General features: G+C 35.3%; 1 protein-coding gene across 1 annotated transcript; it reads left to right on the top strand.

Annotated features, from left to right (window-relative positions):
- The first annotated feature begins 943 nt into the window (after nt 1-943).
- On the top strand, nt 944-25,986 carry LOC106156368 (phagosome assembly factor 1). The gene is made up of 14 exons (XM_087011053.1): nt 944-1,160; nt 2,934-3,016; nt 7,285-7,368; nt 13,084-13,127; nt 14,828-14,907; nt 15,788-15,867; nt 16,305-16,408; nt 16,751-16,863; nt 19,002-19,078; nt 19,793-19,933; nt 20,284-20,366; nt 20,648-20,756; nt 21,154-21,285; nt 21,609-25,986. The coding sequence occupies exons 1-14, from the start codon at nt 1,097-1,099 to the stop codon at nt 21,681-21,683; spliced, it is 1,269 nt and encodes a 422-aa protein (XP_086867179.1). The 5' UTR covers nt 944-1,096; the 3' UTR covers nt 21,684-25,986.
- Nucleotides 25,987-26,154: the final 168 nt, after the last annotated feature.

Below are 26,154 nucleotides of genomic sequence, written 5' to 3'. Positions count from 1 at the left end.
ATTCTCCAAATATGTATGTTGTAGGTACAATTCATCGACAGTTGTTTCCATAAAATATGCTTGGCTCTTAACAAAAAGATTTCAAAATTAGAACGATTAGGGTGGAATTTTTCGAATAACAGCATTACATGAAATAAAACTGTTAATTGTTAGGGAATTATCAAGAGCAGAGAAATGTGGCCGGTAAAATGCAATAGAAAAATAGCAAACAGAAAAAGAATTAACATATCTAAGAACACGTTTTGCTAAAGACACGTTAACTTGCTTGTGGGAAAGCACCGACAAAAGAAGGAATGAAAAAAAAATCGCGTTTTTCTTTCAGAGATGTTTACCCCAACTCACTACGCCTGGCTTCCCCACGCCCCACCCAACATGCTGGTTTGATATTCGCTGGATAATGACTCCAAGATACATTTTCTGGAAATCTTAAACAATTTCGCAGATAAACTGAAAAAATCGATAAAAATGACATCAATTTTTACAAAATTCAAGGTCACAAAACGCCGATAAACCAATCCAAGGCCAGTCAACGAGTAAACGGTCTTCGAAAACGTCAGAAGGCTTACGGAAAAGATATCGATCAACCACCGTGGATTCGAGAGTTTACTGTAACAGAATTTCTATGATACAAAGGAAGGGTGGGTGCAGGGGAGTGGTAAACCAACGATACATCGCCTAGCTGTACCCTGAGGTTCGTGAAGCTCAGAGTGCGCTGACTGCTCTGTTGAGTGTTGCTGGTAGGCACTGCAAGTGCCATCATCACTTACTAAAACGACATAAATGTCCTTAAAACTATACATTGAAATTGCTGTTATAGCACGTTAGTGTTGATGACAATATTACGGGACACAGGATGCTTCTAAAGGTCAATAAGTACACAAAATTACCCTGTTATCCGACGGTAACAAAGGTTATGCCCGAACCGGAAGTATGGGTGTTGATCCGGAAATACAATTTTTTGCGCATGCGTTGAATATGAAATGGCGCTGATCAAAACAAACCTCGGAACAATGAAAACATGCGTTGTAATTTTTGATTAAAGCATCCATTTTTGTGTCAAACGCATGCCTAAGACAGTGTCAGAGAGACAGTGGTCATGCTGGACCTCGATGTTGTGCCAGAAAGATCTCTAGGGAATGAGCAATGGGAGTTTATTTTGGGTGAGTATCAACTTCAGGTCCAACGCAGTTTCTTGCGAATGACGAAACGTCATGTTTGCAAATATTCACTTGAAATTGTCTTCAGTCGTTCATGAATTTTTACAGTGGTTTTCTATGAAGTTTAAATTACAGTGTTTTCGATTAAGCATGATTCTGAAAATTAGTTCTATCTCAGCATATTTTGACAAAATTTTTTTTCGTAAAGGGTACGGATGAAGTTGTTAAACAAAATGGGTCAAGTCCAAGGTCGCCAATCAGCTGGTGGCTGGGTCACTAGTTACTAATTCATGGCCAATCACTAAGGCAGTATTGAACACTTATTTGAACGTTGCATGATGGAATTGCTGAGTAACACTATTTTATGTGAACAGTCCCTTTAATATCATTTAATGCATTCAGTGATAATAGATTTGGTAAATCATTATATTAGTCACTCCCAAATATGATGATCTGCCTTGCACTCAAGACTCAGTGTGATAGATGCGACACAATTTAAAGGGGCTTAGTTAAGACCCAGGGCCCTAAAAAAAAAACTGAATCTGTGTGATATACTCATCAAAGAGGGCAGACTCACGCTCGGCTGTCACCTTGATTGGATAGTAAACGATTGTCGTAAAAGCGCTAAATGATATTAAAACCGGGTGCATAAACTTGAAAACCACCTACAACAACCTTGGACTACCACATTAATCCAATACAATGCAAACATAAACTATAACAAGTGGTTAAAGCCTTCAAACCGAATGTCGTAAAGTCCCCATATACCTCCATAGAGACAATAAAATAGAATGAGCTTCTGAAACAAACCTGATCCAGTTCCAACAGAATAATCGAAATAAAATACTGCCGGGCATCGGAGCGGCCTAAAACTTGGCACGCTTACCGCTAATACTGCAGGCTACATCATCCCGTCGCTCGTTTGTAAATTCCGTGCATGGCATACGCACAATCAAACCGTAAAAAACAAATTCTCGGGGTGTCGTTGGCCAGGTCCACTCTAACCTACCATTACGAAAAAGAAGCCATGCCATTGGACAATGCGACCTCTGCGGTTACGTCATTTCCTGAATTGGATTGTTGAGTGGACCTGGCCAACGACACCCCGAGAATTTGTTTTTTACGGTTTGATTGTGCGTATGCCATGCACGGAATTTACAAACGAGCGACGGGATGATGTAGCCTGCAGTATTAGCGGTAAGCGTGCCAAGTTTTAGGCCGCTCCGATGCCCGGCAGTATTTTATTTCGATTATTCTGTTGGAACTGGATCAGGTTTGTTTCAGAAGCTCATTCTATTTTATTGTCTCTATGGAGGTATATGGGGACTTTACGACATTCGGTTTGAAGGCTTTAACCACTTGTTATAGTTTATGTTTGCATTGTATTGGATTAATGTGGTAGTCCAAGGTTGTTGTAGGTGGTTTTCAAGTTTATGCACCCGGTTTTAATATCATTTAGCGATTTTACGACAATCGTTTACTATCCAATCAAGGTGACAGCCGAGCGTGGGCAGACTTGGTTTAGATTTTTTTTTTTTGTGTGTGTGTGTGTATGTGTGTACAAATTTATACCAATTTGATAAGTCAAATATAGTCAATGTAATGTTATTGAAAATAAAACAGTAATGTTTGTGAAACTTCATTGCTGTCAGAACTTATCCCGCCCTGCCCAAAAAAAAAGGGGGGGGGGAGTGAGGGAAGGGTTGGGATTAGATAAGACATAGCCATTTGTTAAATCTAAGATATTTCTGTATGAAATAAGATTTTTATTTTCAGGACAACCATTTTACCAGACAGTGAACATACTAAAGAGACACGATCGCAATATCAAGGGAGTTCAAGTATGGTACAGCGACCAGGTATCCTTTCTTCTTTCCTTTCCTTTCCTTTCCTATCTCCTTGTCTTTTTTGCTATTGTGTAATTATTAAACCTGTGTTATTTTTGAGAGATAGAAGGTGATATTTCCAACAAGTTCAGATCGGCTTAGTTGACTAAAATCACCAGTATTGATGAAATACGAGTTTTTCCTTTGTTGAACTACTGCTGCAGGGTAAGCTATACCTGGACATTGCTTTTACAAGGGTACATCCTCAGTTTACATTTAAGTGGACAACTAAGCCCCCTCTCCCCCCACCCCCTCCCCCCGCTCTAGCTGACCCAACTTGAGAAATGCCATAAATCAATTTTTTGTTCACAGAAGTTCTTTTCCAGAGCCATCCTGGAGGCGTGCCTCCTTACCATGACCCTCTTGATATTTTCGTGCTTTGGTAGCTGCTTGAATACCAAAACAATAGATTTGTGTTGCATTGTGGGTTTTAACTAGACATGACTTTGCAAAGCGGAAAACCTGTAGCTGATAAAAGCTGTGAAAGAAGTTCTTATGCGTCATAAGGCAAAATATGACTATAGCTAGTGCCATATATCTAGTACATAGGATATCATATAGTGCCAAAAGTATAATTTTAGGCCAACTTGGATAGTCCCCATTATCATATTAGGTGCTTGACTTTCCTTTCAATGAAAGATGGGGAAGGCAAGGGATCTATTCTATGACGTTTTTGTACGGTAGGACCTTTGCCCTACAGGTTAATTAACTAAATTTCCTAACTAGTCTAAATTGCATTTCTTGTCCTCGTTCCATTGTTGACACTTATTTGAAGGTAAATATAGGGTGTTTTCAGCATGTTTGCAGTTTTTGATTCCTGTTGCTTATAACATAACAGAGATAAGAGGGTAAAGGATTTGATAAGTGACTAGAGTAAAATTTTGGTACTGGGTAACAACCCTCCCCCCTACCCTTGTAAAAATTAAAGTGATAGTGATTTTGAATAGTAAAATATTTTGTGAATTGACATGGAGAGCGGTGCATATGATTGGATGCTTAAATGCCGCATTCCTGCTAAATTGTCTGTCAGGCCTTTTGAAATATAAAATTGTTCAAAGGTTTTTAATGATCATTCTTTTGTTTGGGTGATTTGGTAAATACTTCAATGAATACAAATGTATTAGCAATATCATATTTGAGATACAACATTGAAGCTTTGTCAAAAAATTTAAATACAGTACATAAAATGACATGGTGAAAGATAATTTGGTAACAATGAAAAATGGCAAAAACATGCAAAGTACCCCCAATCTTGTGACATGAAAAAGATAACATTTATCAGTGAAGTCACCCGAGGTAAAAAAAAAAATCTGTCAGTAGAAAACATAGGCACATCTGAAAAAAAAAAGGTATCAGGATGTACAGCACACAGTAGGATTCACTCACTGCTTCCAGTGTAGGATGAGCTGGAAATCGATCGATTAAGACCCAGTATATTGGCTTTGTTGATTTTGATTCACTGTGACTCTTTGCAAGAGATCTCCACTTTTATTTGTACAAGTGACTGATTTTAAGGATGATAGCAAACAAATGTAAGTTATCTCATTTTTGATCCAGTCATCAATGACAGCATGTTTAGATGATCAAAATTAAACCCTGACTGAGATTCAGCAAAGGTCAGTCATGAAGATTTTCTGATTATAGAAAGCAATCAAACTGCATTGGTGTTGAAAAAGAATGAACCTGGATGGACAAAAGAAAAAAGACCATGTCAAAAGCTGTGACAGTATTAAATGCACTTCAAAAAAGTTGGTCACATTTGATGTTAAAGCTACATTTAAGAGAGAAAATAAATAGAGTTCTCTGGATATTAATTGACAAATTTGCCAGCACTTTGTACATTAATTTTTCTGAATAATTTTTTTTTGTGAATTAGTGCTGCCAAAGAGACCGTCATCCTAAAATGATATATTAGAGATTCCAATGTTAAATAATTAGTAATGATTAAAAGATGAGTATTAAAGCATTACATATTGCAGATAAAGAAAGTTAAAATTTAATTGACTTCTGCAAAGAAAGGGAAAAGAAGACATCAGATTTGGATCTTTACAGGCACACTGAAAGATTGTTTGAGAAATGTGCATGGTTTTCATTAATTACTTGTTGTTTTGTATTCCATGGTGGAGGAAATGTATGACCTACAAAACGTGAATCTGTGGTTATATTTGCATCTTCTTCCCATGTCATCAGTGCTATTTTTTCCATTTGTGGTCAGATATGTTTACTTCCACATTGTGTGTACCAGGTATCTTAATGAAATTCAGGAGAAATTGATCGACCCATTGGCTCTAGGAAAAGTCGCATGCAAGCGCCCACACAGGTGTTCACATGCGCTGGCAAAATCCAGGAAATTTATCTGTTTTTTTCCTCCCCTCTGCAACATATCAGATCATGGCAGGAATTCTTGGTGTCAAATTTTATGTCATTGTTACGTTGCATGACGACAGGCTGTGCTTTACGTTGTATTGTTTTTCAGTGATTGCATGCACAGGCAAGCTTTTTGGCATTCTCGCCAAGGGCACTGTGTTTGTAGCATGTCAGGAAGTAATCTGTATGAGGCCATTTATAGTGTGTCTTTTACCTGACTGTTCTATGTTTAGTTGTGGAGGCTTTAGCACATGAAACTATGGTAATAAACCACAAATTTCAAATTCCTCATTCATTTCAGTAGTTTCTTTTTCAAGAATTATCATTTATCATTTATCACTTGTGCAAAGAAATTAATTGTTTTTTTGTCATGGACCCAAATTACTTCCCCCAATTTTTAAATATCTATTCAATATCTAAATGTCATAACTGATTACTGTTTTGAGAAGAAATATGTTCATATGTAGAGATTATTTACCGTAATAGCTAGTATTTATCACGTAAAGTTCTTAGAAATGCTTCTATTATTAACTGACGCAGGCAAACTGTTAGTGACGTTATTTTTTTCATAAATTTTGAAGGTTTTTTGGAAGGATATTTTCTAAGTAATAAAAGAAATAGTGGAAATTTAATTTTTCTAAGAATAAAAAGGAATAATAAAATTAAAATGGGTTTTTTCGAGAATTGGAATTTTTTTTCTTTTTTGCCCCCCAAAAAAAGAAAGAAATAGTGCATTGCATATGTTTTCAGTTTCTTCCTCTGCATATCTATATTATACATTTGACCAAAATTCTTAAAAATGTCATTTTGGATGCTATGGCAGTCATTAGGAATGACAAACATTAATACACCCACGCTGAACAAATTACATGCATATAATTGCAGCTCAGTTTCATTTTCTAGATTTTTCACCAGTAAGGAAAAACAGTGATCTAGGAGCTGGAAATGGATATTATTAGCTCTAAGCAAATACAATGACCCTGAGATTCAGTTTGATTTTTGTTTTTATAAAATGTCATCAGCTTTGGTAAGATAGCAAGAATTAGTCAACAATGTTTATTTTAAGAACCGTTGCAGCATTGTTGTTGTACCATGAATAACATGTTGCAGCTAGTCTCAAAGTTTCAACATGTTATTCATGTTTTCAATTAGGTGTTAATAAGCAAGTTACCAGTATGATAAGAAGTATCAGTAATTGTTTACATACTTTCGGAATATGCTGACAGAGAGAGTGACCCTACTGCTTTTTTATTAGTTCCCCCAAAGGAGGTGATCATTATCGTTTATTTGTTTGTTTGTAGTTTTTATACAAAAGTAAGGAATAGATATTGATGAAATTTTCAGGATAGGTCACAGATGGACCAAGAAAGAACTGATTACATTATGGTGATCCATTTGTTAATCAATTTTTCATTTATTATTAGTTATAATGAAGTCAGAAAGTGAGAAACAACTATTTGACAAAATTTTGCAGGATGGGTCACAAATGGGCTAAGGAAGAAATACTTAGATTTTGGTGTTGATATCAATTATTAGTTAACTAAGTCTAAAATGATTAACAGATTTTGATGAAACTTTCCAGGATAGGTCACAAATGGGCAAAGGAAAAAAATCAGATTTTTGTGGTGATAAAATTATTCATTAACCAAATAATAATTAATTATTAGGTAATTATATGTCTTGTGGAGGTTGTGCTGTCTGGGAGCTTTTCTAGTTAATATCATCAGTACTTAAAAGAAGTACACATGACGATAAGTGTTTTTCTTTGTGTGGGTGTATGATTTATCATGCTCCTCTGGAAAAAAATCAGAATTTCGACTCCTATTTAGAAAAAATGTCATTGTAGAATGCTTTTTATCTCTTGTTATATCTAGGTTCCTCTGGATATGGACCTAGTGTTGAACCTATCTCAAGATGGAGTGAAGCTGATCTATGATTCCTATACACAGAGATTAAAGGTAAAGCATAGTGTAATCATTGTAATTTTGTAGAGATGTCCTTGGTGATAATGATTAAATTTCAGGTGCAGTGACAAGGTATTATTTATTGCATACAGGGTATCTGCTTTGGGTTGACTAAATTATAACACAAGTGGTTTTTATGTACAGACACCAAGTGTCTGTACATATAGCCATCACCTGCGCCTGTTGTGGCTCTTGTCCAGTGCACTTTCAGAGAAAACACGTCATTGGAAAACGATTTGACTTTGGTCTTCAAACTTACGTAACTGAAGAATATTTATAAAAAAACAGGCTGAGTTTAAAAATCAGCTTGATTGGACCATTTTTCAATAAGTTTCGCTGTTTTTATTTATTTATTTTTTCCATTTTTATCAGCATATTTTGAATATTAAAAGCTAATATCTCCTTTACCAAAGGAATTGTGGAAAAGTACTTTAGAAGTCTAACTGAAAGTCATGTGGAGATTTAGAATATGACCTTGGATTTGACCTTTGATCCATATTTTAAGGGCAAATTGGCCAAATTTTTGTTAACATTTTAATTTTCTGTGGAAAAAAATATGTGTTTATGCCGATTGGCATAGATATTATAGTGAGAAGTTAAACTTGGATGTTCTTTACCATCCTGGGTTCGAGGTCAGTTAGTGCATTTTCACAGGAATGGCAGCCATTAGATACCAAAACTGAAAACCCTCTAAATCTGGAGCCCTTAAAGCTAGAGACCTAATGTTTGTTGCAATTTGAAGAGCTTGTCAAGTGCAACAGTAGTTCCGCACTGACAACTCATACCAAAAGAGGTTAAATTGGTGATAAAGGAGGTGAATAAACAACAACAAAAAATGACACCTTTGCTCTAAAAGTGTTTATTTTTATGGCACTAATATCTAGATAAGTGTTTCCCATAAAAGAAATGGGGGGGGGGGGGTAAAAGCTATTTTGACCAATTTAGGTCATTTTAACATATCGATCTACCTTGAGCTGAATATATATGTTTGCCCCTCTGTCAAAGCGCCAAGCTCTTATTTATCCCTATATTAAAATATATTTCTATCTTTTCCTTTTTTCTTGGCAAAACTCCTTTTTTCTATTTTTATGGCCTGGAAATAATTTTGTAATGAAATGAATGAACACATGCACCATGCAGGAAAAAGCACTGAGAATACCTTTCTTGATATTGAACTGTTTATGTAACAGATGTAAGCGTGCTCTCTGTCTGAAGTTGAAAGCCTATAGTATACCGAATATACCGAGATTATTGTTTGTACATGTATTTATGTAATTAAAGGAATCTTATCTTGGATTTCCCTGCCAAAATGAAATTTCCTTCGAAAAGAAAGCAATTTTCTCTTACTTATGAATAATTGGTCTCTTTACTTATTCTCAACGTGTAGGATTTTAAACAGCAATCACCACTTCTTGTTAAACATATCTTTGGATAAGTAATACCGTTGATCATATTGTAACTGATACATACCAGGAATCAATGTAGCAAAAATAATCAAATTCATCCCCCTTCTGATGAACCTCATCACCTGTCATCCAGCTCAGAATCTGGAAGTCAGGGTGAGAATTGAGCATGCTAGGATTGAGAAGTTTGAAAATGATGGCAGGTCGGTTAAGGGCTTTTTATTTTCTCGGATGGTTACAGAGTTAAGGCAAGTCTCAGAAAAGGAGGATCATAAGGTATATAGGTTACGTGGAGGAAAAAGCATTTACCCAAGGTAAATTGGTTAGATATGACTAAAAATCCTTTAAATGCTTCAAAAGCTTTTGAAGCATATTTAGTCGGCAGATCAGTTAGTACTTGGATCATCCATTCTGAATGGCCCCTAAGAAAACTGTAAAACAAGAGTTTTCTCAGTGGACTGCCCAGCTGTCATTTAGACAGCCTCCAGCACCACTGGACAGCCTATATTTTCAAAGACTGCTGAATTTTCAAAGACTTATGAATTTCTTGAAAATGTGACGGCTTTGGGCATACTTGGACTCCCTGAAATTTGGTAGGAAATTGCAGGTGGTAATTTTGGACGGTCTGTACCCCCAATCCTGGGAAAAGCCCTGCTTTAAAATAATACTTTAGCAGAAATTTTAGGTCTCTAGCACACCAAAGCTATCTTTGTGGCCTATTTTAGTAGCAGGGAAATCTGAAGCCTGTGCTGTTCATGTTCTGTTGTTGGGGGATCAGAATTTCGTATCGAGCACATTTAAATTTTGCAGCAGTTATCTCTCTTTTACAAGGCTTCAGTCAAGAGGTCTTACATACCTTGTAAGGGTTTCTTCCGATACTAAGAGGAAGACACAGACAGGCTAAGTTCTGTTAATATTCGTCAGTCTACAGACATGTGTTTTGTGAAATTTGATGTCTGAGGAGAAAATTGTTCAGGAGTAAGAGATAAATAGGGGACGAAATGTGATTTAAATGAGATGCCATTTTGATAAACAGAAGTCTATTGTGATATTTTGTTTAAAACTTTTTTGCTCTTCAGACCAAAAATTCCACTGCTTACTGTTCAAGCATGTGTGTGTGTGTGTGTGTGTGTGTGTATATATATATATATATATAAAGGCATAATTTGAACATATCAGAAGCTTCAGTGTTAGAGGGCATTCACAGCAGATGATCCTTGGATCTACTGATCCGCGGATTAAGCCCAACCTCCACATGTGCCATCCCTGTGCAGGGTTCTAGCCATTAAACCTAGGAGCTGTGGAGACCAGCAGTGGATGAGTTGGCTCTGCTTTCATGTAGGGACCACCATATTTGATCTACACATCAGTAGGTCCGAGGATCATCCGTTGTGAATGCCCTCTTAGACTGGGTTCCCATACCTGGATCGATCTAATAAGATTTAATAAGATCGATCCATCTCCAAGGGGTTTCTTGCTATATTGCTTTCAGCTTAAGCAGCTTAGATATCTGGCGCGCTTACTGAAGCTGCTTAACGATAATAAATTACCCCCTAGCAGCTTCAGTAGGCATGACAGACATCTAAGCCGCTAAAGTTGATTGCAATTTAGTGAGAATCCCCTTGGAGATGGAACAATCCACAGTTAGCACAATAGGGTCAGGGAATGATCCCTTAAACTGGGTTTCCATGCCTCAATCGATCTATCTGGATTGGTCTAACTCCCTGGGAAGTCTTGCTAAATTGCTATCAACTAACTGGCTTAAAAGTCTGTCGCGCCTAACGAATCAGCTAGGGGGTAAAGATAATTACCCCCTAACAGCTTTACTAGGCGTGACAGACATTTAAGCTGATTAAGTTGTTAGAAATGTAGTGAGACTCCCCAGGGAGATAGATCAATCCAAACATCTGTGGGAATGGTCCCTTAATGTTAGTGATTCGGAAGTAAAACAGTCTTTTAGTACATGTGTAGTGCATCTGTCCTCTGCCAGCCAGTTCCATTTACTGGTGCTAATAAATAGTAATTCATTTGTTATAACTGCTCTTCACATTCACCTATGTATAAAAAAATTGAAAGCACACAGATGAATTAAAAATTGCATTTACACAGAAACGCAACCTGCGACTTGAATCAAAATCTTGACTAGTTTAGTTAACTTTTGTTTTTTCTGCAGTGAAAACTCATTACCTGCATATATATTTACGTAACTAGTGAATTCATTGCTCTTTATCCTATTTCCAGTATTTCCCTTTATCTATTTTCGCATGTGTATTAATCAATTTTCTTCCGAGGTAATTACTTTATAAAGTTTTGTGATTATAAAACGGATACACACACAGTAAAAAAGGGGTTGATTTCTGTTTCGTGGCGTGTTTCTAACCCAGACATGCCTTGTACATGGGAGACATGGAATATCACATAATTATTATGGTACTTATGTGCCAGACAGAATCAATAAGATGTTTATTTTTTTCAAGTTATTGCTATGCTTATAACATGAATCAAAAGAAATCAATTTCATTAAAGTAGTCTTTCCACTAAAAGTTGCACTTAAGTTTTTTGTTACTAGTCTAGTTTGCTGCAAAAAAAAAAAAAAAACAAAAACAACCAGTATTTGATTTAAGTAAATTTTAGATCAGAATTTTAAAAAGAATGTTGCTCTTGGCACATCATGCTGCTCATCATTTTAATTTCATCGATGAGAATCAGGAGCTTGTCCATGTGTCTCAGACTCCTGAATTCTAGTGATCCACGCATACGCACACGCGTATATATGTGTGTGTTTGTGTGTGTTGGGTGGCGTGGGGGGAGGGGGGGGTTCAGTGTATGATCCAGAATTAAGAGAGATGTAAAGTGATGCCACAAGTAAATGTCACAAAACCACATATTCATGCCTGGGATTTCAGACTTAATATTATCCAGATGAGGATTGGGGGAATTTTTTTTTTTTTTTTTCGCTATAGTTACCTAAGATTTAATCTTAAATTTCTAGGAATTTTTAATTGATCTAGTAAGCTTAATCTGGAAGCCAAACCAGCATGTCAAAGTTCAAATGCATAAAGTAGCACGGCTCCTCATTAAAATGGTTCAGAAATTGAAGGTTTAATCTCCAATAAGCGAATATATGTCTTTGGTTCACATCAGATACATGAATACTTATAACAAAATCCTCTTTGTGGGATGGGTCTAAGACACTGCCGTACATAGTCAGTGTACTCTTAGTAGGATTTCAGTTAGGCTAAAATTAGATCAGAATTACTGGATTGAATTAGTAATATTGATAACTGGGCTATATTGATATTGATAACATTAGCCAATGATCTTGGTCATTACCCTTGCATAGAAGATTGTAACCAAATGCAATATCTATTAATATTTTACTAAAAATTATTTTGAAATTTTTGGTGTTTTTAGCTAAATTTGATATGGTTCATTATTTTAATATGTCTCAAATGGTCCAACTTTATTTTCCGTCCTTAAGTGAGTTCTAGGAGGAAACAGATTTACTGAAATATGAAATTTATTGAAATAAAGGGTTGCATGATGAGTAGGTGGGTGGAAGATCAATGGCACAAGTCTTAAATCAGTTTTTAACTGTGCTTGGGTGATACGTGTGTGTGTGTGTGGGGGGAGGGGGGGGTCCCATTGATTCTGTGACAGTGATGAAAATTCTGCTGTTTACTGGTAAATTTATCCTGTCTGATATTTTCTCATATGATGGAATTTTCCATCGAAATATGATGTTGGGATATTTGAAGACTCGGAAAGTATACCTGTGAAAGTACAAAGGCACGTAAGAAATTTTCCTTTATTCAGCGTGTCTGTACATATAGTCATAACCTGCATCTGTTCATGTCTTCGTTTCTGTGCACTTTCTACTGTTATTTCAATAAATAGCTTGTTATCCTCAAACCTCTTGGAGTGATACATGAAACTAAATACAGAACATTTTTTTTTTCTTTTGGTGAAATTTTTTCCCTTTTTCCCCTCATTACAAAATTTCTAGGCGTGACTTCAAACTCCTTTAAATTAACATTTTTCCTCATTAATGGTAGAAATTTGTTAAAAATTGGCGATGTCTGTGTGATATGTTATGTGTCTTTATCATTATGACCTGCTTTATGTCTGTATATTTGACAGCTTTGCTGCCTTTGTCATTTTGTAGGAATAATCTATGGTTTGATTGCAGGCTTTTGCTGTCAAGTACAACAGCGGCTCTTCATAACTATTCAGTCAATATGTTTTCTTTTCGCTATCAAGTTAGGCTATTATAAGATTATCTTATGTGATTTTGTTCCATTTACAGATAATAGAAGTGTATAACCTTAACAAGGTCAAACTTAAGTACTGGTAAGTACTTGTGCTATCTTTGAATGCCATTGTATTAGTGTTTTACTATGAAGACGTTCTTGTTACTATTCTTGTTAAGACGAAGGTTAAAAGAAAATTCATGGAATCTTAAAAATTTTTTTTCAGTATTTCACTCCAAAAAAAAAAGTGTTAAAACACACTAAAGCCAATAAGTATTGTGAAGATTTTAAGACATCCAGTTGAGTTTATGCCAAAAATTAATTATAAACAGAAACGCATTGAGAACATTTGTGTTCACAGATAAACAATTATTCATTTTCACGGGTGCTGAATTTCTTTTTGGGCCAAACAGCCCATTGGTATCACTAGAAGAGCGTATTCAAACAAGTTGATCTGCAGACTAACAGATCCGCAGATCAAGTATGGCCAACCCACTTAAAAGTAATGTTGACTCAGGGTTCTCCCCAGAAATTGAAAATAGCCCTTTTTTTTTTTCGCGAGAGTGCCGAGGCTTGCAAAGCAAGGTACAAAGGGGGGGGGGGGGGGGGGGGGGGGGGGGGGGTCCGGGGATGTGCCCTCCGGAGGAAAAATTTTTATCATGTGTTTGATTTTTGTAATATATGAGTTAAATAAAAGCAGTATAAAAAAAGTCGCCCTTTTTATTTAAATTCTCATATTTGTTATTACTAATATCTAACTTACATCAATATCACACTGGTATATGACAGCAATGTTAATTTATCATATTCCAGCACTAAATTTTTAACTGTAAATAATATAGGTGATGCTAAAGTCATTATAGAAAACATCATACAAAATTTCATGTTTTATTTTGGCAAATAAACAATATTTCAACAAGCTCTTCAGTCCCAAAGATTTCACGTTCTATAGTAAGTAGATAGCATGCAACGTATTTGATTGACAGGCAGTATGTTGCCTTGACAACGAACTAGATATATCTAGTTCATCCAGATCAATCTGGCTGTTGTACCCTGCACAGTACTTGTGTAGTTTCTGTTTTTGGAACGGTCTTTATCTCTAGAGCACAAAGATTTTTAACCAAATAAATATTCAGTAGTGAGCCTGTTATGTGAATAAATTTTGTCTTGTGAAGTTCTGGAGGGTGTTCACTTTCATAATTTGGCGGTAAGTTTGTTCACAATTCATTTTGCAACTGCATGTGTTTTGTGCCAAAAGTAGGTCACTCTTTTCAGTACCGTCTAGGAAGAGAAAAAGACGTTAGTATGCATCAAAAATGATTTTTTAAAAGACTTTTGTTCCAAATTTCTCATAAATCATGACAGGCAACCCTGCAACTTCACCGAACTGAATTTTTACCTTAAAGAAACGTGTCGGCAAAAAGAAATGCGTATCGCTGCCAATACGCTATAAAGGCCTGGGGAGAACCCTGTGACTTATCCCCTGATGGTCTCCCAACATCCACACCTGTCGTCCCTGCCGGTGCCTTGCAATTTAACCTCAGAGCTGAGATTTAATCTGTATAATGGCCCGTGTGGAGGTCGGGAGACCATCAGGGGATAAGGCAGCTTGTTTGACGCTGTGCCTTAATAAGTGACGCTGGCCTTAATAAGTCCGTAGATCAGTTTGTCCATGGTTGATCTGCCATGTGAACAATTACAGTAATAGATAAGTGCAGAATTAAAAAAAAAGATTTATCACTTCTCACAATTTTTTTAACATGGTTGACAGCTATTATGTTATTGTTTATTTCATTGCAGTGGTGTCCACTTCAACACTCCTCACATCCAGCCCACAATAGCCCAGATAGACCAGTCCTTTGGCGCCACACATCCAGGAGGTAAGGATTAAAACATTAGCACCCAGGACAGGATAGATGGGGGTAACACATCCAGGAGGTAGGGGAAACAGTAGCACCCAAGACAGGGTAGATAGGGGCCAGCTCTCAGACTTGGACTAGAGAAGTCTGTTTCACAAAATAAAAGTCCCAATTCAGTTTTAAGGAGTTAAGATTTACTAGCACTGCCCACAGATCTTTTAGCACTTATGCCCATATTAACTACAAAACCCACGAATTATTCATCTGCTTTGGTAGTGCTGGTTAATTTGTGGGTTATGTGGTTAATATTGGTGTTAGTGCTAAAGGATCTGCAGTTAGTGTTAGCAAACGCCTAATCCATTTATAGAGCATGGGAGGTTATGTTTCACTAGATAAAAGTCCCCAAGTTGGTTTTAAGGATATCATAACTTACTAAGACTTACCCAGCTGATTAAGTTGCTTTTTACAAGAATCAAAAAGCCTGCTTCTTTTTTCGTTGTCTTTTCTGACATAGTTATTTGTGATTGTTGTGACTGCAGCTTTGCATTAAGGTATGTTAATTGTTGCCCCTCTTTTCTTAAAAGCTTCTAGACCAGTATTATGAAGTCAACTGTGTTTTAGGTGAATTTACATGCAGGTTGCTTTGAATCTAATAACATCTGCTCAGGTCAGAGAAGAATTTCATCAGCTGTGTTATGTCATAACAATAAAGTAGTTATTTTTCTTTAATCAACAGCTATTGAAATTTTTTCGATCTAGCTAAGATTTGGCAATATTGGAGGTAAACACAACTTCAATATTAGCTTTTTATAAATTGAAGAAAAATTACAACTTTTATCTTTTAACACCTAAACTAGTGTTTTAATAAACTGATGCCAAGAATTTGCTTTTCTCATTCTAGTTTATGACTCAGAACGGCAGGTATTTGTATTAAACTTCCGAGGGCTCTCATTTACATTCCCGATTGAGTCAAAACTTGAGGTAAGAATCATGTTAAAATGGACATAAGCAAAAAAAATATAATAAATAAATTGGTCTAGTGTTTTTCTTCATTGTTTAAATGCGCTGATAAAAAAATATTGATTTTTCATATCACCATTTTAATTAGTTGATTATGTTGTTAATTAACATCATGTCATTTGGTTTGTCAGAATATTCTACCACTTTCTGTTTCAAGTTGGAGTCTGTATATGTAACAGCACTACTGTCCATAACACATGAAACATGTGACATAAGTGACTGATTAGAATGTAACTTTTATCTCTATCAGCCTTCAGATAGTATATTTTACAATAAGAGTATATTATAGTTCATGGTCCGTCTGCACATCTAAAATGTCTGTTTCAGAATAAATTGTGTTGAAAAAAGACAATACAGATGCATTAATTCTTATTCTCTCTCTCTCTCTTATATTTCAGCCCAGATATGCACACGGGCTGGGGTCACTTCAGTTTCCAAATGGGGCCTCACCAACTGTGTCTAAAATGTGTATATTTAGTGGAAATAGTCTAGCCAATACAGGGTAGGGAATTGAAAATTAAACTTTGAAACTTTAAGTCGGGTGTTGAAATATAAATATTTTTGGCATAAAGAATATGAAATAGTTTAATACCAAGAATGCTAAAAATCAACTAGTTGATGTTCTTACAAGTTAAGAAACCTCTGGATGTATGATTTTGGGATTTTTTTAAAACTTGTGTCCAGTTTTCCCTTATGGGTGTTTTATGTTAAGATACTTATTTATCAGTTTAGACTATTGTGTTCTCTTTTGTTAAAAAAAATCAAATATTCTATCATTTCAATAACATTGTATTATGATATAATCAGATGCATATATGGTAAGCATTTTTTTCCTTCTCACCAGAGCTCCACTGCTCCCTATCCAGAGTTTCTATGGAAATTGCTACCTGGAAAGTTTAGAGGTGCTACGTGAGAACCACACTACCAAAGAAGTTCGCTTTCACTTGGTCACAGAAGGTAACGAGATAACAAAAATTGATTTGTTTTTTTTTTTTTTCCAAGGAAAAGTTTCAAAGTTAACTGATTTACAGAGAACTGGACTGAGAAAAGAGCTAAAATAGTTTCTTTTGAAGAAAAAAAAAGAAATTAGTAATAAAGTGATTGAGAAATGTGTTAGAGTAGGCCCAAGCTGATATTCATTTGAAATACTAAATCTAGAATATATGCATTTGAGTTTTATCACATTGCAAATCACGATATTCATTTAGAACTTCAGTAGGACTTGGGACAGTAAAGAATGCTCTTATGTCAATACTTTGGCATTTGATCATGGGTGGAAGTTTTCAGGATGATGTCTGATATCATGATTATCAGTCTTTATTTGGATTTTTTTTTCTGTCTGTATATGCGATGAGAAATTTCAAGTATTCAGGATTTTCAATATTGTCACCCATCTTCAACTTTCACCTGTCCATTTGATAAATACTGGCCATTATATACTTCTTACTATTATACACACACATTCACACATACACACAGATGTACCCGCTGACGCTTGCACTCGCACACACACACACACACACACACACACACACACAGGTTCTCTGCATGCTCCATTCTTCTTGGGCCTCAATACAATAAGTAGTCCATACCCCATGAGCCTAAAAATTGTACACACTTCAACCCATGTGCTCTTGATACAGTTCATATTCCATTTAGCATCACAGTAATGTAAATGATCGTTTATACGACGCCTCCTGGTTCGTTGCATAACAGGTTAGGCTGGAATAAGTGCTGGGTGGTTATGAAATAGGATTTTTATCTTTGAGAACTAATGCTACTTATTAATCTATTTATAGTCAAACAGCGTCTGGGGGAAGCCTTATCCACCTTTAGATATCTATGGTTTACATACGCGTCATGATTTCTAGTTGTAAGCAGGTATCTTATGAAGTGTCAAGAGAGGACACACATCCAGCCATTTCAATTAATAGTGTTTTATAACAGGCAGTTGTGCATATTGTTTACTGACTCAGAGGTTATGTAAGGTATTAGTTTCCCTTTTCCTTTATCTTCAGCGTATATGCATTAGGTCAAACAGTGTATTTCCTGAAGTCCTCCCCAAGGCGTGATTGAGAAAAAAATAGGAACTTGAATATTACATAAATGTCTTTTTGGGGAGCACCGAGAGACACAATTGCATATGTAATGTATTTTATTTTTGGAAAAAGAAAATTCTAGACTGAGGGTATCAGGTTAGGAGTGAAAGTCTAGCCCTTGGTATTATGACACTGAATATCACAAATGAATGCTTCCTTGGGGATTGAAGAGCAGGAAATTATTTGTCTTGCTATCACATTTGGTGAAATTAAACCCATTTGGAAATAAGGTCAGTTGAGGGTTTTGACATTTTCTAATAGGTTGTATAATTGTGATTATGTAGACATCTTAAGTGATATTTTTGAAATGGCTATGTATAGAATGATTAAAGCTGGAGAGGAAAAGGGGAATTTACATACTCCAAACTAAATACATATTTGTTTCATGAAATGCAATGAAAATCGGTATTGGCTAGGACTGTTTTTACTTAAAACTTTTCTTTCATGAAATATGATGAAAATTGATATTAGCTAGTAATATAATAATAATAATAGCCTACATAGTTTGTTAAAGAGTCTTGTATCTGTGATTTTTATTTAGAGTGCCACAACTACTTAAACATTTTGATCTATCTGTTTTAAGCTGAAGTAATCAAAAGTATGCTGACAGGAATGTCCATTTTTAACTAGGACAAAACCCAGTGATACCTTAAAACTGATTTATCTATTTAAAAAAAATCAGTAACATGTCCAGATGAAAAATTTTCACATTTGACTATGACATAGAGCGAGCTTTTTTCGCCCACTTTATATGGAAGGAAGGAGGTAAAAATTCTACGTTATATTGTATGGTTAATTGATTCCTGTTTGAATTTTTAAACTTTATTGACATTTCTAAATAAATATTGTTTGTTTGAGGAGGGAGGGTTCAGTGAGACTGATCACACAGACTGAAAGTTTTAATTTCTGTTTATTCGTTCTTAAGCCCTTTATTGTGTCCATTCCAATAAGAAAGGAATATGATCTTTATTATGAACTATGTATTTCTGTTGCTAGGCACGGGGCCAGGATCGTTGTCAGAGATGAGAAGAAAAACTTTTGAAAGGCGAGTGAGATTTGGAGATTCCTCTGAGGTATGAACATCAGATTAGTTAAATTTTTTTTATTTAAAAAAATTTATGAATAAGTTTTTATTAATGACTTTTTAAGTAAGTGATCAAGTAAGATTTCAATTTTACATTATTTGTTTTAATTAATTTTCTTGTTTTCATCAATTTTTCTGGCCTTCATATTACTTCTTTTGCATTTTATTTATTTTTTTATTTAGTATTGTTAATTGTTTTCAATCAAAGTAACATACATACAAAAATCAGAATACACGCCTGAAGCAAGTAAGAACAAACTGGAGAGAAAATATCAGAGAAAATGTAGTACCTATCACCTTTAATATAAGGGCATAAATAACTTAAAGTAAATAACCTCCACAAACAATGGACTTAACTGTTGACATAAGCACATATGACAAAAACTGTATCTGTTTGGTTTGCTTTTGTGTAGTTTGATTAGTTAATTTTGTTTTTCGTTTTAATATGAGACGTTTCCCTTTGTTGTATGATGACCTATCTGCACTTTGTAAGGGGAGCAGCAAAATTATGTTATTTTCTGAAGAAAATGCCAAGTATGTTGAATTGTTTTTTCTTTATTTTGCAGCACAAAGAAATTTAAAAAAAAAGTTGGTTTCAGGTGTACCAAATAAAAAAATGCACATGAGTTGATTGAGATCAAGATTTTTTTATATCAGTTTTATATCACTGAAAAAAATCAACTTAACCCTTCTTTTTTCTCAGGATGTGACAAGTGCCTTAGGAAGCCCCAGTAAAATGTTTTACAAGGCAGAGGATAAGATGAGAATTCACTCACCAGAAGCTCACAGACTTGTTAGATCTCGTAGCTCAGATTATTTCTATAACTATGTCACCTTAGGTGTGGTAAGTGGTATAGAAAAATAATGTCTCACACTTGTTTTTTTATGTTATGATAATTGCTACCAATATGTATGATATGTGTATAAAAATATGTTAACACTTTAAAACACCTGTTCTCTGAATTAGAAGTATAGAAGTATTTGTTAAAAACACCCTCTCTCTCTCTCTCTCTCTCTCTCTCTCTCTCTCTCTCTCTCTCTCTCTCTCTCTCTCTCTCTCACACACACACACACACATATTGTGTGTGGTTTTAAACTAATGAAGATCTGATTTGATATTCAGTTATTCAAAAAGGTAAAATGTCCTAGAAATGCCCTTGTTAAATATTCAAGAAGTGTTTTTCATATTTTCAGGATATACTGTTTGATGCTAATACTCATAAGGTGAAGAAATTTGTGCTACATACCAATTATCCTGGACATTATAATTTCAACATGTGAGTCTGGATCCCCCCCCCCCCCTCTCTCTTTGTCTCTCTCTCTTTTTAACACACACACACACACACACACTTTTTACAATGAGTATGCTGTCACGCATGATTCTTTTAAGTCACAACAAATACAACATGAAAAATTGAAATTGAAATATATAGTCACAACAGAAACTACATGAACAATTGAAAAAGAAATATGAAGTTGCAACAGAAACAACAGAAAAAATTGAAAAAGAAATATGTAAAAAGTGTCTGGTGATTATTATTATTTTTGTTTTCCCCAGGTATAGTAGGTGTGATTTTAGAATATCCCTCTCTGTACCCAGGGATCCCTCAGAGCAGCCGCTGGTAGCAGTGGGGGATCCTCAGATGGTCATTACTGCTTACACCAAGGTAAAGGTTCCCTTCTAAAGGGGATAATTGTTGTCTTAAGTAGTCTTTTGGTATATTTCTACACCTGTACTGATTTTGTGTACACGCGCCACAGCTTTTTTTTTCACCATATTGATATGCCATGGCAGTGTCTTTATGCCCTGTCACAACAGTTCAATATCCTACAATAGTATATATGCCTTGTCAAAACACATGTATACCCTATAACAGTATTTATGCCCTGTCGTGGCACTGAACACAGCAAATAGATGATGTGTTTCTGCCAGGTCATACAGAGATTTTCTAAAAAATTTAGAAGTAATATGAACCATTTTATATGGTGTCATTTACATACTGTAACAGTCAAACTGTCTACATAATATTAAGTGTTCTAAACTTTATTGTTATCATATTGCAGTGGGATGAGGTGGAGAGGTTTCTAGCAAAGCCTATGGAGAAACCAGTGGTGCTGAACAGAGCCTCCAGCACCAATACTACCAACCCATTTGGGTCCACTTTCTGTTATGGGGTACAGGACATGATATATGAGGTATTTTTAATTGAGTGGGGCTGTGTTTTTATTTATGCAAGGACAAAAGTATTGTAAAGATATTTCTCTCACATATTATATTTCTGCTATGTATGATCAATTTTTATGGTATGTGAAACTTTTAAGATATATATCCCCTTAAAAATGGAATCCAATAAAACATATAAATGTTTTGATTGCATTTTATGAGTAACATATTATAAATTGTAAACCACTGAAGAGAGAAAGGTATCCATCTCTGTATCAAAAGATGAAGTTTAGACAGATACCAGTACCTGGTAGCCAGTTCAGGCTGTTATTAACTTTACCTTGTTATCCTACAGGTGATGCAGAACAACCATATAGCATCAGTGACATTATATCAACCCTCAGGAGCTCAAACCTTGTCTTCTTCTTGACACAGCGCAGGGCAACGAGGGTCTCTTGACTATGGCAGGGACAAACAGATGGTTGAGTCACAATAGGGAGCATTGAGTCACATTGGAAACCTGGAAATGAGAGTGTGACGAGACGTAGTCACAAAAGCACGAGTTTTTACGAGTGGAGTGGAGTTTCTTTGATAATGAGAAACCAAAAATGAGGCAGACATTGGATTTTTTTACTTATTGACGGCCATATTGAATTTTTAAACGTAGGTCAACATTGAGAAGAATTTTAATACATCGGTTGGAAAGCAGTCATGTACAGAAGAAGACAGATGGGGGCCTTAAATTAGGACTGATGGGATTTTGAATTGATATCATGATAGAAAACATGCCAGCAATTGCAGATATTTATCAACCATGTGCAGAGATGGACCAGACCTCAGACTGAGAACTGTTGTGTAGATGAATAATGCAAGGAGAACAAGTGTGTGTGACAGGAACACAGACCATTCCCTTATCCCTGCTTTGGAACTGTTCCTCTTATCTACATGTAGAGATGTAAAATATGTGCACGTGACATCTATGGTGAATTTATGACTGTATATATATATTATTATGAATATCTAAGGATAGGTGAATTTCTAAGGGACTGCAGTATGCCTTGATTTCTATGGAAAAATCTTTTCTCAGGAAACATATTTTTCTCTTAACACAAAGTTGTTGTCTTGGCAACTTGAAGTAGATATGATGGGGATGGGAAGGCAGGAAGATGAGAATTGTTTTGGATCTCCACAGTCAAACCATTGGGCTAATTTCCTACAATGAACAGTATTGTCTTGTCCTAATGTAAAAAAATCCTTCTGGGGAGGTATTTTTCAGAAATCTGCGGTCTCAAATTTTTAGGAATATTTATGGGCATTTCTTTATAAGTCAACATCTTACATTGAATGATCAGACAAATGCAAACTAGGTTACCCAATGGTTTACAGCAGTGAATTTTGGCAGATCTAGAACAATTTTTATTATATTCACCTGAAGGGGAGGGGGTGGAAGAGGGGGAGGAAGCAATATTCTGTCTTATTACTGAACATGCATGCAGAAAGAAAAAAACCTAGGGTGCAGAGGACCCCCCCCCCCCCCCTTTATGGGTCTGTCTTAAAGTTTGTAACTGACTAATATTTAAGGCCCTATTCACATAGTGCTTTACACTTTACTGTTTCACACCATTTTGGCTGGGGGTAACATATACTTACACAATCAAAATTAATCTGTTTAACTGGCTGTGTCAAGTGCCTGGGCTCCCTTAGAGTGCACTCAGAACAAGTTGATCCGCAGACTAGATGTGGCCGACTCACTTAAAAACAATACTGCTTATTTCCTGATGGTCTCCCTTCCCCTACAGGTGCCATTATATGGATTAAATTGTCGCTCCGAGGTTTAATTGCTTGGCCCCTGCAGCGACAGGACAGGTGGAGGCAGGGAGAACATCAGGGAATTAATTGGTGCTGCTTTTAAATGAGTCAGCCATATTTAGTCAGTGGATCAGTTAGTCCTCGAATCATCTGTTCAGAATGCTTCTTAGATGACTATATTGCATAATAGCCAGGCTCTTAAGTTGTCAGTCACAATGATGTTAAACAGCAAATTGTACTGCATGGAAGTGAAAAGGGCCTGAAGATAATTATGATTCAAATACACTGTAACTAAGTAACACTACAGCACTTTAAGACCATATCCTGGTCTCTTTGCTCATATGACCCTCTTACATGGCGTAACATGTCTTTTGGCTGTGATGTATTTTAACGTAGCTAGAAATCTTGCCTTTCATGAGGTTCACCAAATTCATGAAATATGTGAAATTCCTATAAACTTTTTTTTGTTATTAATCACAATGTATTGAAATATTTTATAAATATCCAAGTCACTAGTCCATGGTTCATTTTTTTTCTTTCTTTCTTTTTTTTAGTTTGATCTCATGCAAACAATGCAGCATCAGTTGTTAAAGGTTTTATCTTGTTTACTCAAATGTTTGTTTTATGGTATGAATAGTTATGGAAAGCTTACAGTCTAGTGAATACTTTGTATCATATGGCAGATAAATAGCAGACCTTTTTGTGCTAAAAATCTTAAGTCAGAAATCTACTATTCCAGCTTTTGGTATCCACATATTAATCCTCATAAATATGTATATTATATATAATATTATTATATGGTATATTAGTGGCAGAACAAGATAATGACAATACAGAAATTTATATGAGATGGTTTGTTAAGAAATTGGTGGGGTGGGTAGGAATTTATATAATACTTTTTCCACACTGTATTTCTTCCTTGTAAAAGCCAGACTCTTTAGTTAACAAAGTCATTTGGATCAGATTTAAAAAGAAAAAGAAATTTTTCAGTTTATGTTATCTCATTTAGTAACATTGTAAAACAAATATTGGAACTCTGTGTATTATGTTAATTTTTTGAAGTTGATAGATTGTGATTAGTCACTTTCCAGTTACTTAGGGATTTCTACGCTTTTTTTAACAAAATTTAGTGTTCATTCCCATTTAAACTAACAGTCTACATAGATCGATCTAACTCCATGGGGACTCTCGCTGAATGCAATCAGTTTAACAAATTAACATGCCATGTATTTAGTTCAATGTCATTTTTCATACTGTAAAGCTAACTGAAACTCAAATTTAACTGACTTAAAAAGACCAATCTACAGGATTATTTCTATGTAATGTTAGTGCATAATTTTATTTATTTACATTTGTTCAATACAAGTTGATTAAATCAGATTTAGTTGCAACTGTTATCAAAATGATAACCATATTATCTATGCATTTTTCCCCCGTTTTTTGTATACATCCATGTATATATATCTGTGGTTGTTCGTTGTGCCAGAAGTTGGGTTTTGAGAGATATATATATACATAATACCAGGACCTTGAGAAAACAGCCTCTACGAGCACATTCAGAACAGTGAACTAATAGATTTGCAGATCAGATATGGCGACCCACTAAAAAGCTTGTTGCTTAATTCCCAATAAGACTAAATAGATTCCCCACGGGAATCATGCAACAAGCATACAAGTGAATTGGTCATATTTGATCCGTGGATCTGTTAGTCCGCTGTTCTGAAAGTGCTCTATATCTCCATTTGGATCTTTTTGCTCTGCTTCCAGAGCCGAGATTGATCGTTTGTTAAAACTGATTTGGTCAGATGACTGTCTTTTTTTGGAGTTTTTTCCAGTTGCATCATTATGAGCTGTAAACATATCAATTCTGAATTATTTAAGGATGATATGCTGTCTGCATGCCCAGAATAATCTTAAACCAAAAATTGACTTTAATTGAATTATTTTGTGCAGCAATTTAGGTGATAACAGGCACCATACAGTATAATCCTCTCAGAGCACAAGGAGGGCAGGTACCTCCAGACAAGTTTTTTTTTTCTTGAAGGGGGGGGGGGGGGGGTTAAATTTAAGTTGCCAAATTTTATTATTCTGATATGAATGTGCACTTATTTCACCATAGTACATGCCCCATAGTTATGCTGCAGCTTAAAAGCTTTCTTGAAGAGTGTGAAAATGTTCTTAAAAGAAGTGTTTGCATTTACAAAGGTATAGGTCAGTAATTCTAAATTTAGGAGTGATTGAGATGTTTTGAACTTAACACTTTTAAAAGGTCAGTTTTACCCAGTGTTAAGAAGTCTTTCCATACCAAGAGTATTTTAGATAGGAAAATTGTCAAAAAAAATCTCTTCAAAGAACCTTGCAAATAGAAAGAATCCAAAAGCATGAGATTTTGAGTCTAAATGTGTTTTGATCTTGAGCATAGATCAAACTGCTGTAAGGTGTTTCCATGCATCTCCTGCCTTGGACTGGGTTGCATTTAATTACACAGATAGTCATTGTACAGCATTTCTTCCAAATTTTAAAGAAAAGAAAAAATAACTTGTCAGCAGACATTATTGTTAATTATACAATTTCAATTTGTTTAAAATGGTTTGACTATGTTTTTCATTTTTTTATTGTCAGACAACTAATAAGATGACTGTAATGGATGATGGGTATTTATTTATCGTAGAAGGTCAGGAGAGTGGTGGGTTTGTATTGCCCTTTCTATTTCACCCAAGGTGCAGGATGAATGAAATTCTACTTGTATATAATGAAGTGGAATTGTACAGTATTCATGTTTTGAAGTTATAAAGACAAACTGATAAGGAACAAAGTTGTGCTTTGTACTGGAATTCATATGGTAATACAGATATCACATCACTATGTAGTTGTATTTCATTTGAAAAAAATAAATAAATATTGACTGTTCATAAAATTTGAAATAGTTGTTTCTTCATATATGTAAAATCAATATAATATTATTATTAGTCTCTTCACATATGAAATTTTAATTCATAAATGATCAACTATCAAGCTAATGCACATTCTTGCTCATCGTTCTTTTTTTTATGTCGAATTGCAAGTTTTGGCAGAGATGCACCCTGATGTCA

This window comes from Lingula anatina, chromosome 4 (assembly GCF_051362555.1).
Source record: "Lingula anatina isolate TDL-2025a chromosome 4, LinAna3.0, whole genome shotgun sequence".
In the NCBI taxonomy this organism is placed as follows: domain Eukaryota; kingdom Metazoa; phylum Brachiopoda; class Lingulata; order Lingulida; family Lingulidae; genus Lingula; species Lingula anatina.
Note: the sequence above shows the minus strand (reverse complement) of the source record. Positions and strands in the feature narration are given on the sequence as shown.